At 31.1% G+C, this 15,257-nt stretch overlaps 1 protein-coding gene across 2 annotated transcripts; it reads right to left on the reverse strand.

The window, feature by feature from the left end:
- Positions 1 to 3,298: 3,298 nt before the first annotated feature.
- LOC114301287 (protein PHR1-LIKE 1) lies at positions 3,299 to 14,731 on the reverse strand. Of its 2 annotated transcripts, none has more exons than XM_028246243.2 (8): positions 14,465 to 14,731; positions 9,701 to 10,449; positions 7,178 to 7,370; positions 7,001 to 7,077; positions 6,870 to 6,909; positions 6,429 to 6,486; positions 5,328 to 5,397; positions 3,299 to 4,033 (listed from the first exon to the last, which is right to left on the reverse strand). In XM_028246243.2, the coding sequence occupies exons 2-8, from the start codon at positions 10,355 to 10,357 to the stop codon at positions 3,662 to 3,664; spliced, it is 1,467 nt and encodes a 488-aa protein (XP_028102044.2). In that variant the 5' UTR covers positions 10,358 to 10,449; positions 14,465 to 14,731; the 3' UTR covers positions 3,299 to 3,661. The 2 variants fall into 2 exon arrangements, with proteins under 2 accessions (XP_028102044.2, XP_028102053.2); XM_028246252.2 differs by having other exon boundaries at positions 7,187 to 7,370; positions 14,465 to 14,676.
- Positions 14,732 to 15,257: the final 526 nt, after the last annotated feature.

Consider the following 15,257-nt stretch of genomic DNA (forward strand, 5'->3'; position numbering starts at 1 on the left):
TTAATGTTTCTATTTAATACAAATCTTTCTTTACATTTAAAAAATTATATTTCCCTCTATGAAGTTTGTAATTTCATTACAAATTATTCCCTAAATTATTGATATCATGTCTTAAAATTTTTTTAATGACCATTTTGTCTTTTTTCTTACCATTTATTATTCCTATCGTCATAACTACATTTTACAACTTTTCATCATTAAATTCTATCTGAACATATTTTTATTGAGGAATGATATACAAAAATAAATTTTATATAGAATTTTCAAACACAATGATATAGCTTAATGGTGACATTTCATTTTAAAACAAAACACTCATAACCATTATTTATATTTACAACAATATCACTATTACAACATTTTTATGATATTTTTTTGAATAATTTTTTATATATGAATATAACTTTTCATTTTTATTTCCACCATTATACCTAGATTTGATCAATTTAATTTAGATATATTTAAAAAGTATAAGACGCGCACAAAAAAAAAACTTTAAAAAATTTCATTGAATACAACAAAATAAGATAATGTATTGAATTTTTTTATTTATTTTTTTATATTAGGTGAATTTAAAAAAAATTACAAAATATTATACTTCTTAAGTATATCTAGATTAGGTGTATCTAAAAAATTAAAAAAAATTACTTAAAATATTAAAACATTTAGTAAAAATAAAAAAATACGAAAATATTTTGTGAGAGTTAAACCAAAGAAGATGATTGTTATTTCTCTTAAAATGATATGAACAAAATATCTACATTATTTTATTATTTTATATGTATAAAAACTAAAAGATAAATATGTCATTTAATCTAACAGGAGAATAAGTGTAATTTTTCAAATGTGAAAGAGAAATCTGTATTAAACAGAAATCTCAAGCGGTGTCAGTGTAATTTACCCTAATTTTTAAGGGTGAATTCTGGAGTCTCAATTTTTTATTATCTAGGTCTTGTCTCTGGTTAGGCCTTTTGATTTTTTTTTTTTAAATACAATAAATAGCATGTTTTTATTTTTTTTAGACTATGCATATTTTTTATATAATTGTGTAATATTATCATTTATTTTATATTAAAATGTATATCTATATTTATTTATTTTGAAATCTATCTACTATTTATATTAGTTTTAATTGCCTTAATCTTACTAAAAAGGATGTCACAGTAATTATATCGAATTTGTGAAGTTTATTATATATTTTTTCTAAATTTTAAAGAGGTGAGTGTAATTTATTCCTTACTTATTTTTGTATCTTAAAAAATAAAAAATATTTTTGTGAAAGAAAAAAATCACTATTTTTTTTTATGATTTTCTCTTTTATAGGGTAAAATATTTTTTTTTATTTTGATTTTTATCAAATTAGTTTCAATAATTTTTTAAAAAAAAAATCAAAAAATATATTTTGTAACGAAAACAACCAGGGTGATTTTGTTTTTCTTCATAATATTGTATCGTAATATTTTGAATTTATGTTTGTGTCATATCAAAAAATTGCTACTCTCAATTAAAAATATTAAGTGTTATTTTTGTCATAACTTAACTTTCGCCAAACTAATTTCTACTAAACAAAATTATTTATAAAATATTAGTTTCAACTGTATTTTATTTTTTCAATTTCAAATAAATAAATCTTATTTTTTTGTTTATTTGTTTGTTGGGTAATTTATACTTTCACCCCTTAAAGTGAGACTGTTTTCTTATTTGGTTCTTAAAGAAAAGATTTCATCATTTCCGTAAACTATCATATTCCTCTCACTTTAGTCTGAATTGTAAATTTGAACAATCATTATACAAAAAATGAGATTAACCAGACCCAACCCGCAAACACTCAACAGAGAAAAAATTTCAAATTTCAACAGATAAAAAAAGAAAAGAAAGATGAATATGCTCTTTTTTCTTTTTCTTTTTCTTTTTTATTTTTGTAGTTGAATATGCCGTGATTTGTTGTTGTCGTCGTTGATGTTGATGATGATGATGATAATGAAACAGATTTTTAAAAAAAACATATCTGTCGGAATTTTCTATCTATCCCAATTTTGACTATATTGTTCATAGGCTAATAAATAATTATTTTTGGGCAACATTTTGTTAAATCAATGTAATATCTACCATTTTCATTCTTTCTTTGCACATTCAATTTTACAAGTGATCAAAATGTAATTTGTTTAAATTGCATTACCTAATTTCTAACTTTTGGAACATATAGAAAATTTGCACAAATAAAATTTGGATAGATAGAAAATTTACCCAAAAAAAATTGACAGATAAAATTTGAACAGATACACATAAAAATTCAAGATGCATTTCTATATTGAAATTTAGTAAAAAATGTTCCACATGCTACGTGAGAAAAAAATGATTGTTTCAACTAAACATATATATATATATATATGTATATTTAAAAAACCAAAATCAATTATTAAAAAAACGAGAAAAAAAATGATTGAGTCAAGTAATTATTCAGCATTATTGAAACATGCCGTGATGGTTTTAATAATATAATACAGAACTTTAATAATTCATTGAATATGTTTTGCAATTTCTTATTTGTTGAGAATACGACATAAACAAAAGGAGTATTTGGGAACCTAGATTTGGGGCTAAAATAGCCTTAAAAACAATTTTAACCTAAAAGGTCCTAAACCAAAAGTTTTTTTTTTGAAAATAAAAAAAAAAAAAATAGGCCGACAGTGGCTGTCACTGTGAGAGTCCTGCCAATGTCACAGTGACAGGTAACTAAATTATAATTTTACCCCTTCAAATTAATTTTGGAAAATGTAAAGTTAGGGACAAATTTGTCATTTTAACTTAAACATCATTTCAACACATTTTTCAATACACCAACTCAAATAAAAATCTATCCTATTTTTCCAAACACAAAAACTAAAATAACCTACTAAAATAATCAAAAAATCTCTAACATAGTCACTTCCCAAACACCCACAATGTGACAAATACATTGGGACTTCCTAACAAATTTTTTGATAGGGAATGGGACAGATAATCCCATGCCAAGAGGCTACCTCTTATTGGGCAGAAATAATATTATTATAGAGGCTGGTTGGGGATTTGCAAATATTTTGGAAAAGCCTTGAAAAAAAAAAAAAAAAAGGTGTGTGCAAATGACTTAGTTAAGGAGTACATGTAGAACCCTTTGCAAAACAAAAATATAATTAAAAAGAAGAAGAAGAAGATTATTCAAAAGAGTGGCTGGAGTTTAGAAGAAGATTATTCAAAATCAGTTATTTGCAATACAATAAACTTATTCACAAGTAAAATCAGATAGAGGAGCCTTCTCTTACAGAAGAAATTATTAAGAAAAGAAAAAAAGAACAATGTAACAAAATTCCCCCAGTAATTCCTAGATGCATATTCACAAGCATATAAAGTTTGAAACAAAATTCAATTCGGCATCTGAAAACAGTAGCAATTCAAGAAAGCAAATAATAAAACAGTAATAACTACATGATTTGCTTATTTGTTAAAATGAAAAAGAAAAATGCATGTTATTACTTGCAAGAATCTTGCCTTGCCTGAACTCCAAATAACCATTCTTCGACTCCGTCAGTGCAGTACTCCCCCACAAGACTAACATAATCCGCATCCAGGCACACCACGGCACATCAAGGAGATGATCAAACGTTGCCGTAAAAAGTTTAAATCAAGATGCGAGTTTAGCTGATGATGCAGCTGTTTCATCTCCTCTTGCACGCTTTAGAGGTCGAGGACTAGACCCCCTAGTGACCGGGTCAGGAGTATGCTTCTCACTTGAATCCTGAGAAATTTCTTCACGTGCGGTGCTGGCACTCATTTCGCCACTTCCTGTTGTCCTGACAATTTTATCCTGCTTCGAGGCTTCTAAATTTTCATCGGCAAGGGAGGGCTGCTGCACTGTACTTGGTAATGGAGACGGAACATTGGGATTGGAAGAGGATGCTTTCATTCTTACATCTTCCATCTTCTTCTGTTTCTCAAACATCATTTGTAGGTTCCTCCCCTGTTCTTCAATTCGCAATTGCAATTTTCTCTGGATCTGAAGGAGAATATATACTCAAGTTCAGATTTTTAACTAATAAACAATCTCTACCAAAACATAGGCCTCCCAACAAAAATAGGTCTCTCTATGGTTCTATGATTTTTTAATTTGATTTGCAGCAATTTAAGGTATAGCAATGGATATAAAGTACGTTTAAAAAGCAAACCACATAAATTTACATTAAAAAGAAAAAGCCCACAAAAACAAGATTTTGAACCCTCCCCCCCAAATACAAAAAATTACAAATTAAAATATTCTATACCTAGAAAAACCTGTAGATGAAAGGGACGCAGAAGAATTGCGTTTCTAATTCAGAAATAATCCTTTCAGTCATTCAAAATAGTATCAAATATTGCATATCTTGTAATATGGGAAGTACAATACTTCAACGTAGAAGAGCACATTCAGCACTCTCTCACTTCTCTCTTTTTTTTTTCTTCTTTTTTTTTCTTCTGTTTCCTCTAAAATTTGTATTCATAATATATTAACATACTCCTTTTGATCAAAAAAAATTGTCCATTTTGAAAATACAGAGTTCTAGTAATTGGCATCAATTGCACTTCGAATTATCAGTTAAGCTCCCATAAAAGTACAGTAATGCTAGGAATACTAACAAGTGTACTTACAAGCTAAGAAGCATGGACACGGACACGTGACACGACACGAGTACGACACGGACATGCCGACACGTTAATTTTCAAAAAATGCAGGACACGACACGAGGAGGACACGCATGAAATACAAAATTTTATATATTTATTATATGTTATATATATATGAATATATCATTCAAAGATAATAAAAAATGCAATATGACACTAATTCTTATAAATTTATATGGCTTTTATTTTATTATTATATCTTAAGTTATTTTGTTCAAACTTATAATTAGTTTTACGTATGTCTAATCGTTAGACACGTGTGTTTAAACGATTGACACGTGTGTCCTTCAAGTGTCCAAAGAGTGTCCAAGTCTTTAAACAATAGGACACGTTTTGAAGAGTGTCGGACAGGTGTCCTGAGAGTGTCCAAAGAGTGTCGGTGTCCGACACGGATACGTAACCTTCCTAGAAGTGTCCGTGCTTCTTAGCTTACAAGCATACCAATTAAGACACAAGACTTGCACTGGGGTCCACCATGGTCCACTTAGCATTGTGTTTAGTTGGTATATTTGTTAATATGTTTATTAGTGTTCCTAACATTATTGATGAAAGCATGGCACCAATGTAAGCCCCGCCTTGAGGAGCAGATACTCAATAATAAAAATGGAATCCGAGTATCAAAGGCATACCTCAAGTTGTTCATGAAGCTGTTTTTGAACTTCCATCTGTACCCTCAATGCTTCAGTAATCCCCATACTCCTGTCGCCAAAATTGGAGGCAAAGTTCAGTTCAAGTAAAAAATTCCAAACTTTTTTTTGAATTACAGACATGTTAGGACACATTGAGGACACTTTAAGTACATGCTGCGAACACTTCCAAGACACTTCTTCTATAGAGGATATACATATAAATTATTGAAAAAAACTACATACATACTAAAAAATAAAAGATAAGGATAATATATTAAATAAGGTACCTCCTGCCAACCATTAGGCAAAGCAAAAGTAAAATATTAAGAACCAAGAAGGAGAAAGAGAAAAAACTAGAAGTGTATATCCCACATCCATCATGTTTTCTGTGGTTGTCGGTTAATTTTTGGATGGACGATCTTTTGATTATGTGTCAAATGATAGAGTTATGAATTTTTTGAATATTGACTAAAAATTATGGAATTTTGAATGATGATTAAATGAAAAATATCATGGATGCTTAGTTCTTGAACTTTTATTCGGTCGTTTTGTTTTATTGATTTCTTAATAATGTTAATGTTATTTATGTGTTTTAACTTTTATACCAAATTTTATTTAAATAACATTGGTTTTATCTATCTATCTATATATCATATTCAATTTGTACCCGATGTGTCCGTGTCCTAATTTTTAGAGAAATGTCGTGTCTGTGTGTCAGTGTTGTGTCGTGTCTATCCCATGTCCATATCTGTGATTCTTAGGTCACATCATTGGGGAATATTATTTTCTCTTGCCTTGTCCCTGGGGTGCACTACCCCCATTGTTCCATTACCTAACTTCCTAAAGAAGAAACAGCATTAATTGATCAAATAGGTCCTGTGTTGTGATAACTTGTATTTGTATAACTATATACATGGATCTTGGATTTGGACATGAATTTGTGTAGGGAAAGGAAATGGAACAGGAAATGTGAATAAAATATAAAGCTATTTTTATTTCACACTTCCCTCGACAAGGGGGGCAGTTGTAAATAGTAGATTATATACTATGATGTTATCTGAGTAACATTCCAGGTAAAGAAAGATAGATAAACGAACTTACGCTTTCAAATCCAGAGATGTGATCTCCTCAATAGGAGTCAAATTTCTCTCTGACATTCCTGCAGCGTGAAGAGAGAAAACAATTGTTTTTACACTCGTGTATTTCACTGGAAATCCTTGAAGTGTCTAATAAGAAAAAGAAAAGCATAAAACAAATAACATCATGATAAGATGTGTATTTCATATAATACAAACTTCTGCACTTTCATACAAGAGAAACAGATAACACAACCAATAAAAGCAGGCTAGCAGCAAGCATAAGCAAAATGCGCAAATATGAATGATATTTCAGCTTGCTATGGCGTTAAACAAGTTTAATAACTTATGAGGCATGACTTTAGTGGTATAAAGATGTAAAATTAGCAACCCATGATGTAAAAAGGATTCCTTCCACATGAAAGAAAAATAAATAGATAAATAAACAGGACAAAATTACTTATACCTTCTGAAGACTCTGGTTTGTATCTGGCTGTTCTATATTTCTGAAATTTAAAGAAATATATATCCAATGAAGTTGAGCAATGTCAAAATCAACTTGGAAATAGCAGAATCAATAAAAAAAAATATCCATACCTGGAGGTGGCTTTTTACATGATAGATGGTCAGGGTTTCCACATTCATGAGCTTCAGGACACCCTTCGGTGTAGCTCCTGTGAGTTAAAATTATGAGTCAATGCAATTAGAACTAACTTGATCACTTGAACTACTTGAATGACAGAAAAATAAAACAGAACTGAGAGGGATACACACGTTCACTACCACCAAGCTTATTGACAGCTTCCACAAAGGCTTCGTGAAGTTCTGGCGTCCAACGCATTCGAGTCTTGTTCTGGGTTGCAAGGGATAATGGACTAGCAACAGGACAAATTTCTCCAGATGGTATGGGATGATGAAGATGAACCTGGGGCTGGTGGGCAAAAACATCTGTTGGTGGTTCTATCACCTGGTATGCCAGTTAAAGTCTTTAAATAAACCAAGAATCATGAAGAACAAATATAATATGATTGTGGGTTTCCTGATTTCGTAAGAGAATATCCATGATATACATAGACGCTTTGAAATGTTTCAACTATCAAAGACATGAGACATCATGAACATGGTAGTAGATGTATTGGATGCCATGAAGCATATATATGAATATGAGAAATGATGTGATATGGACACAAAGGTACAACAAATTCTAGTGTAAAAATAATGCACCCGGAAGATTTAATTTTTGATGAGTCTAAAGATACTGAGAGTGAGAGGGAGAGGGAGAGAGGGAAAGGGAGAGGTGCTGGAGGAGGGTGAAACGGTGCGGGGGACCAAAGCTACTTCAAATTTTGCTTTCTTTGTGAGGACTACAACACATGGAAAGATTTTGGCTAGTAATAATAACTTGATTAGGAGGAAGTAGGAAGCAAATCCATAGTAATTGGCGTTGGACGTGAAATCATGATGGGGAATCCCCGAGTCAGCTTCTCATTCATTGTGAGGAGGCATGAGATTTGTCGCTTTTAATCCTTATTATGGTTGGTTTGGAGCGGATTTTCCTCAAAACGTGAGGGAGCTTCTTCATTCTGGGAGATGAGGTTGATGGGGGAAAAGGAGGAGGAATGATTGGTTTATGCTGCCTTGGGTGTTGATGTGGGATGCGTGAAGAGAATGAATAGAAGTAATTTTGATGGGAGAGAAGAGCCTCTTCAAATTAAAGAGTATACTATTATCATGTTCTTCATTCTGTTGGTTCTCAAAAGTGTTGATCTATCCTTGAACCAATTTTTGGGCTTTGTAGGAGCCTTTGTAGGTTTGAATGTATAGTTAATATAGGTCTTCTTTATGTATACGAGTTGCACCCCTTGGTGCCCCTTTTATATGCCCTTTTTATACACGTCTTTACTTATCAAAAAAACAAAATGACGAGTCTCCTCTGCGGAATTTTGACAAACATACAGTACCTAAAAAGCACAGACACAGACATGACATGGACATGCAAACATTCTAATTTAAAAAAAATATATGTAAGGCACAAAATTTGGGTGGGGGGGGGGGGGGGACACAATATATAGTTTATTTTATTTTATTTATTTATTATATGTCATATAACATATATGAATCATTCATTAAAAAATAATAAAAATGCAACATAATACTAATTCTTAAAATCTAAAGGAGGATGGATTAATAGGTATAAATCCATACTGTTTTTATTTTATCATTATATATAAGTTATTTTATTCAACTTATAAAGTGTTTCATGTGTTTTTAAGAGACAAAAATGTGTGTCCCCTAGCGTCCAAAGCATCTCTGAGTCTAAAAAAATTAAAATAATAATATGACATGTTTGGACATGTGTACAACACATGTCAGGAAGTATCTAATGAGTGTTGATGTCCAACACAAACACACCACTTTTTTATAAGTGCTTGTGACGCTTAGAAGACAAACCTTTGATTGAAAGAAGTGGTGGAGAAAGCACCTAATGATACCAACCGAAGAACTTTTCCAGATTGGAAGGTAATTTTCTAAATTTATCTAGCTTTGGTGAGTATATATGGTGATAGCACAAGCTCTTACCAATCATGCTCCATGAAAGACCAGCATTGCTTTGCTTAAGTTGCATAGTGTCCTATTGGCTAAAGAATAGAGGACCCTAGTTCAACCAATGATGAAGGTGGTCTTATTGCCTCATTTTTGGTTAGTCTCAAAGCATTTTTGCAAATTAACAAAGACACTCCTATTGGATGCACATTTATGGCCATGGACATCACATCTCTACCTATCTCCTCCATTGGCCAAACTTGGCTATTGCTACTAAATTCATTGCTCTTAAGGTCGGGTTAATTTAGAAATTGATGTGTTAAGGCCACCAAAGCACAACACCCCCCCCCCCCCTCTTCCAAAAAATAAATAAATAAATAAATAAAATTGTATATATAATATGTAGGTAGGTATGCATGTATATCAACCCAAACAAGAACCTAATGCACACAAGTTTATGGACCCAATCTTGGAATCTATCGGAAAAAACTTCAATTAAAAGTTAAAAGAACTCTAAATAGTTTAAACATACAAGTCTTTTTTACTTCAAAAAATCTAATAGAGTTGAGAGATGGCTTTTTATATATAAATTCCACAGTTACATTCTTATTTCTTGTCTATGGAGGAGGCATATCATAGGCATCAAACATGAGGCAGGCATGAGATGCAGCCCATGAGCAGCTGAAATTTACAGACTGATCCTCACTAGCATGTCCTACACAAATAATTCCCATTCTAAATTGAGCAACAAACCTTTGGTTTAGGATCTGGTGCACTAATATCATCCGGGATGTCGCTCCAATTTGAGTCCAAATCCAAAGCATCATCAACAGAGATTGACTGGTGTGCCCATTCCTGCCAATCAGTTCTCTTAACATGTTCTTGAGATGCCATTACACCAGTAATAGTTTCTACCTGACCATTCTGGACAGGTATATTTTCAGGGAAGTCAAGGAAATCCTGCAGCAAATCTGTAGTCCAGGACATATCATTGTTTCCCTCAGGGTAATTGATCAATTGTGTTGAATGTAAACCTGAATGAGATGAGTGGATTGGTGGTAAAGATGCACCATCACTCGATGACTGAGAAATGAATGGAGAATTATGGAAACACCTTGCTTGGGGTGAAACTGAAGAGAAATGAACATCTGTGGAGAATCCAGAAGCCGATGAGAACAAGTTCCCAACTGTGCCGCTGTTAGAATCCAATGGAGTTGGCTGAGGAGAAATGGAATTCATCATTAGTTCCCTTTCTGAGGAAACCTGAAAGGAATCTGTGAATTTGGGATAATTCTCCTCCAAAGGGGTAGGAAAAACTGGGAAAGATGAAGATATAGCTCCCGAAAAACCCATGTTAGTCAGCTGCTTTTCACTTGATCTTCGAATAAACAAAGCAGGGCGCACATCCATTGTGTCCGTATAAATTGAGAACGTCAAATAACATCAGCTATCCATCTTCTAACTAATAGATTACTGTTTGTTGAATCCCCTTTCAGTGCTACCTGTCAAGGACAATACCAGTCAAGGTTTATCAATGAAATAACAAACTTGCGTGCCTACAAAATCAGAATGGCGTAAGATGAATTATGTCCCAATTAAACCATTTTATAAAAGCTTTTCCAACACTTCAATTGATTTGAAATTTTAATTTGAACTAGGACTAGAAACAATGGTGAAGCACTGCAGCCAAATCCATTCAACAATATCATACAACCAAGGTTTTAAATAACCGTGGCGGTTACCGGTAGCATTGACACGGTTGCAAGGTGTAATAGCCGTAGCGTAGTGGTGGCGGCAACCGGAACCATGAATTTTTTAATTCTTCACACAATTTTAGGAAAACATACAGATACGCATGCTTTTATTTTAGAATCACATTCAGTGAGGTTCAAAATGATTTTTAGTATTTTTGTTTAGTTTTAAAACATGATCCAATATGTATATACTAATTTTTATATTAGTTATAAATCGCTGTGGAGAATTTTCCTATTGTTGGATTTACTTAATTTTCTTTGCTTTACTAATTATACTTATGGATAACTTCCAATTTGTTAAGAAAAAACATGAAGTATGTTTAATATTAAAAATAATAATCTCATAAACATAAGTTCAAAATACAAACATAATAATGTAAAAATACATAACATGAAATCTAATTTTTGTTCAATAAATTTAACATAGGAAAAATAAATATAAGTTAATGTTTAAATATAATTAAGTGAAAAAGTAATGAAATCTTGTAGAACTAGAAGATTGGACATTCAAAACATATATAGATAAGATTTTTACTTAAGTTCTATGTAATTAGAAAACAAAAAGAGAAAATAGTAGTATATACAAAATTTATAAAAAAAAATTCAAAATTGAAAAATAGAAGTGTAGCGGTTGTAACAACCGTAACTGTGTTGTAGCGACAATTTACAACCTTTATATAACGGTTGTGGCTGTTATGATTGTGAATTTTTGTGCAACCCATTACGGCCGCTATGTGTAACGGAAATTCACATGTATAACGGCCATTTCGGTGTTACGTAACGGATGTAATGGTCCGTCACACACTTTTACAATATTCTGAATAGCTTCATTTTCAAAAACAACAAAAAAACATAAGCTTTAAAAAAAATAAATAAATACTCAAGTGATCTAAGCCCAAAGAAAAAATCTTATATAAATTTTTTTGTTCTTTATAATTTATTTTTTAATATTTATTTCATTACATTAGGATGTAAAATAAAATATATATATATATATATATATAAACAATGAGTGTATTTATTTTTATAATAATTTTATTTAATATTTAATTGTAAATATTTTTTTATTTTGTTACTGTAATATTTTGTCTAAAAAATGTCTTTAAAAAAATAAATAAAATCAATAACTTAAAAATAAATTTTTTTTATGGCACTATTTTTATTTTTATAATCATTTCATTTAATACTTAATTGTAAATAATTTTATTTAGTTAGCTGTAAAGTAATGTCTAAAAAATAATTTTTCTTTAGCACAATTTTTTTTTTTTTTTTTTTTATAATCATTTCATTTAATAATTATGAAAAAATTTTATTCAATTAGTTCAGGTATTGGTTAAAAATAATTTGTAGACATTCAAAATTAATTATTTTTAAAGTAATTAACTATTGAAATAAAATGTAAAAAACTCCTTTTATAATGATTTAAACTTATGAAATATATTGAATCATACTTAAAAACTAATAAAAATTGATCAAAATCAATTTTAAACCCTAATAAATGTGATTTTGAAGAAAAAAAAAATATGCGCATCGGTAAATTTTTTCAAATTGTGCGAAACATAAAAGAAATCACGGTTTTGGTTACTGCAACCGTTACGCTACGGCCTTTACATCCCGCAACTATAATCGTTACGGCGACCGCAACCGCTTTTCAAAACCTTAGTCACACCGCTATATCGGCCGTAATAGGTGGCAGTAACCACCACAACTGTTACATGATGGCGTTACGTAACGGTTACGGCTGCTTTTTAAAACCTTGCATACAACATTAGTAATATAGCCATGGAGCTAAAGCCATCCAAAGATTAGGAAGTAGTAGAAACCTTAATAATAATAAAAAAATAATAAATAAGTAAATAAAAAAGAAGCTTGCAGGGTAAATTAAAAAAATTCTATATTTGAATATGTGCCCATATTCAAATGCCAAATTGTTGAAAAACACATTAGGAATGGAATTGGCAGTAGAAATCTTAAAACAAATGTAAGTTCATACAGAATGTTCATGATACCGAGCCAAACATGATATTGCTAAGAAAATATGTAACTTTATTAGTATAGATATATAGCATTTTGAACTAAATAAAAATTTAATAACATATGTTAAAATTTAGCAATGAACTAAGGGAAAATTTAACCATCCCATGTATAATGTATTGATCCATTCCATTTTCTGTAGAAATTTTAGCACAACATCATTGCTAAGAATGAACCATTTTAAGAAAATGGAGTCAGCATAGCATGTTGGAGCATGAAATTGAGAGAAAGCGAAGAAGGAGAAAGATGCACATCGAATCAGAAGACGGTTTAAAAGTACACTTGTAATTGGAAATGCTGCATGATTTTGTTATCATGTTTGACTTTAAAATAGTCATGATACTGGGCAAGATTTGGATGATTACCAACCAATATTAACACATTATTGCATTCCCTCAATGAATGAGTGCCTAGACAAGAATAAAAAGAAATGGAAATGATTGCATCCATGTAGTTATAAAACTAGCATCAATTCAGGTCAAGCTGGGATATTCCAGTCAAATAGATAAATCCATCCAGGCAAGATGGTTGATCATTGGCAAGAATGACTATGCTACTACTAAGAAGTGAGGTTGCATAGAAATAATACATTTTAGATGATGGGTAGTATAGTTATTCCTTTCCCTTTTTAAGTAATAATATAAATATACGAGCTAACCTAATCTAGATATTGCAGTCATTTGCTTCTCTGAAAGCTCTCTATTATTCTCTTCTACTTCTTCTCTTTCTTCTTCCTTGCATATGTTCCCAAGATAGTATTCTCAGGATACTATTCACAGCCCATTAACAGTGTATTTTTCTGCCGCAAAACCATATCATGTCACCTCCAAATCAACCCTAATCCCTTCCCCTACCTATTAGCCTTCAATAACCATTCAAACCCTAAATTACTCACCATTTGGGCCCTTAAATAACTTCTGTTTAAAAATCCAGCAAGTCCTCACAAATCAGGAAGAAATGAGAAAAATCACATATAATCAGTTGCAAAAAGGAAGAGCTCAAATGACTTTCTTCGAATGAAGATATAGTTTTAAAAAGATGAAATGGATATGCAAGATTAACATGAGACTACTATATCAAGATAAGCTACCATATATGAATCACAAATTGGTTTCTATAGCAACTCAACCACTAATCCATACAACTCTCAATAACCCAATTCTGTTCCATCATCAAAAGACTCAAAAACACAATTTAGCTTTACAAACCAATCATTATAAATAGACTACTTGAAAGTTAGCAAGAGCTGAAATGATCACGATTTCATGAAAACATCAAACACCCAAAAGAGGCAAGAAAGAAAAAAACCACAATCCTAAAAATCATCAGACAATGTTCCATCAATCAAAATCACTCAATTTCCACAGGGTGGGACCCTTACCCATTACCCAAAACAATTCAAACACCCAAAATTCTCATCCTTAAGCTTAAAAAAATAAATCCAAAAACATATAGAGCACACGCATGACACTTCTATGAACAAAACGCAAAGTTGCATACCCAATCCAACAGTCACAAACAAGAAAAGAAAACAACTTTAAGTTGATTTAAATCGAAATTAACAACAACCCAGTTTCAATTCAAACGAAAGCTTATCAAAAACCGTGAAAAATTGGAAATCATACATTAATAAAAATCATCATATATCGATTTGTAGAGATTAAGCAAAAAAATCGAAATGGGTATTTAGAATTACGTATAAAAAGATGATGGGAGATGAGAATCGAACCTCCAAATGGGAAGGAAATTTGATGGCGGCTGAGGAATTGTACGCAACGCAATGAATGGGTAGAGAGCGATAAGAAGAAGAAGTAGATTACGAGAATATAGAAAAAGATTCGTATTCTGACTTCCAATATCTCCCAAACGAGAACAACTCTCCCTCAAAAGAAATTGCGAGTGAGTGGATGATGATTATGATGATGATGTAAGGCCGTGTTTGGCTCTATCTCTCCCTCTATGGTTAAATTGATTAGCAGCTTCTCATGAATATTTTATTTTATTTTTAAATTTCTTTCACTTTAAAAGAATATACCTTTAGTTTGATTTTGGGCGATAAGTTTTCAAAAAAATATTTTTTTGGAGAAAGTTTGAAATTTTTTGTAGTTTGTTTGGTGGTATATTTTGAAAATAGTTTTGGAGTTTGGGAGTTTGGAATAATTTGATATTTTGTTGTAATTGAGTAGATGTATGTGAGATAAAAAGTGATTGAAAAGAATAGAGGAGAGAGAAAAAGTGATTGATTGATGTGTAAGAAAGAGAAAGTGATTTTGGAAATTTTTTAAGAAAAATTACAAACCAAACAAAATTTCTAAACATTTTCTCCAAAATCTTTTTCCCAAAGTCAAACCAAACAAGGCCATAAAGAAAAAGTTAGCAGCTCATCCCGGGTCCTTTTAAGTAATGTTAGGGATGTCAAATAATTTATCAAAACCTTTTACATGGATGTGAGACTTACATACACGTGGATTTGTGTGGATTTTATACCCATATAAAAGATTTAATAGATTATTTAGGGTTCA

The sequence above is a fragment of the Camellia sinensis genome, chromosome 8 (genome assembly GCF_055761805.1).
Source record: "Camellia sinensis isolate YWXY chromosome 8, ASM5576180v1, whole genome shotgun sequence".
Taxonomy (NCBI): domain Eukaryota; kingdom Viridiplantae; phylum Streptophyta; class Magnoliopsida; order Ericales; family Theaceae; genus Camellia; species Camellia sinensis.

Bases quoted from the DNA above. Each gene is read 5' to 3' on its own strand.
- LOC114301287 (XM_028246243.2), bottom strand. From the start codon at position 10,357: ATGGATGTGCGCCCTGCTTTGTTTATTCGAAGATCAAGTGAAAAGCAG. The intron at 6,910-7,000 runs GTATGGATATTT...TTTAAATTTCAG, and splicing joins ATGTAAAAAGCCACCTCCAG to AAATATAGAACAGCCAGATA. The intron at 6,487-6,869 runs GTATAAGTAATT...TTCACGCTGCAG, and splicing joins CAAACCAGAGTCTTCAGAAG to GAATGTCAGAGAGAAATTTG.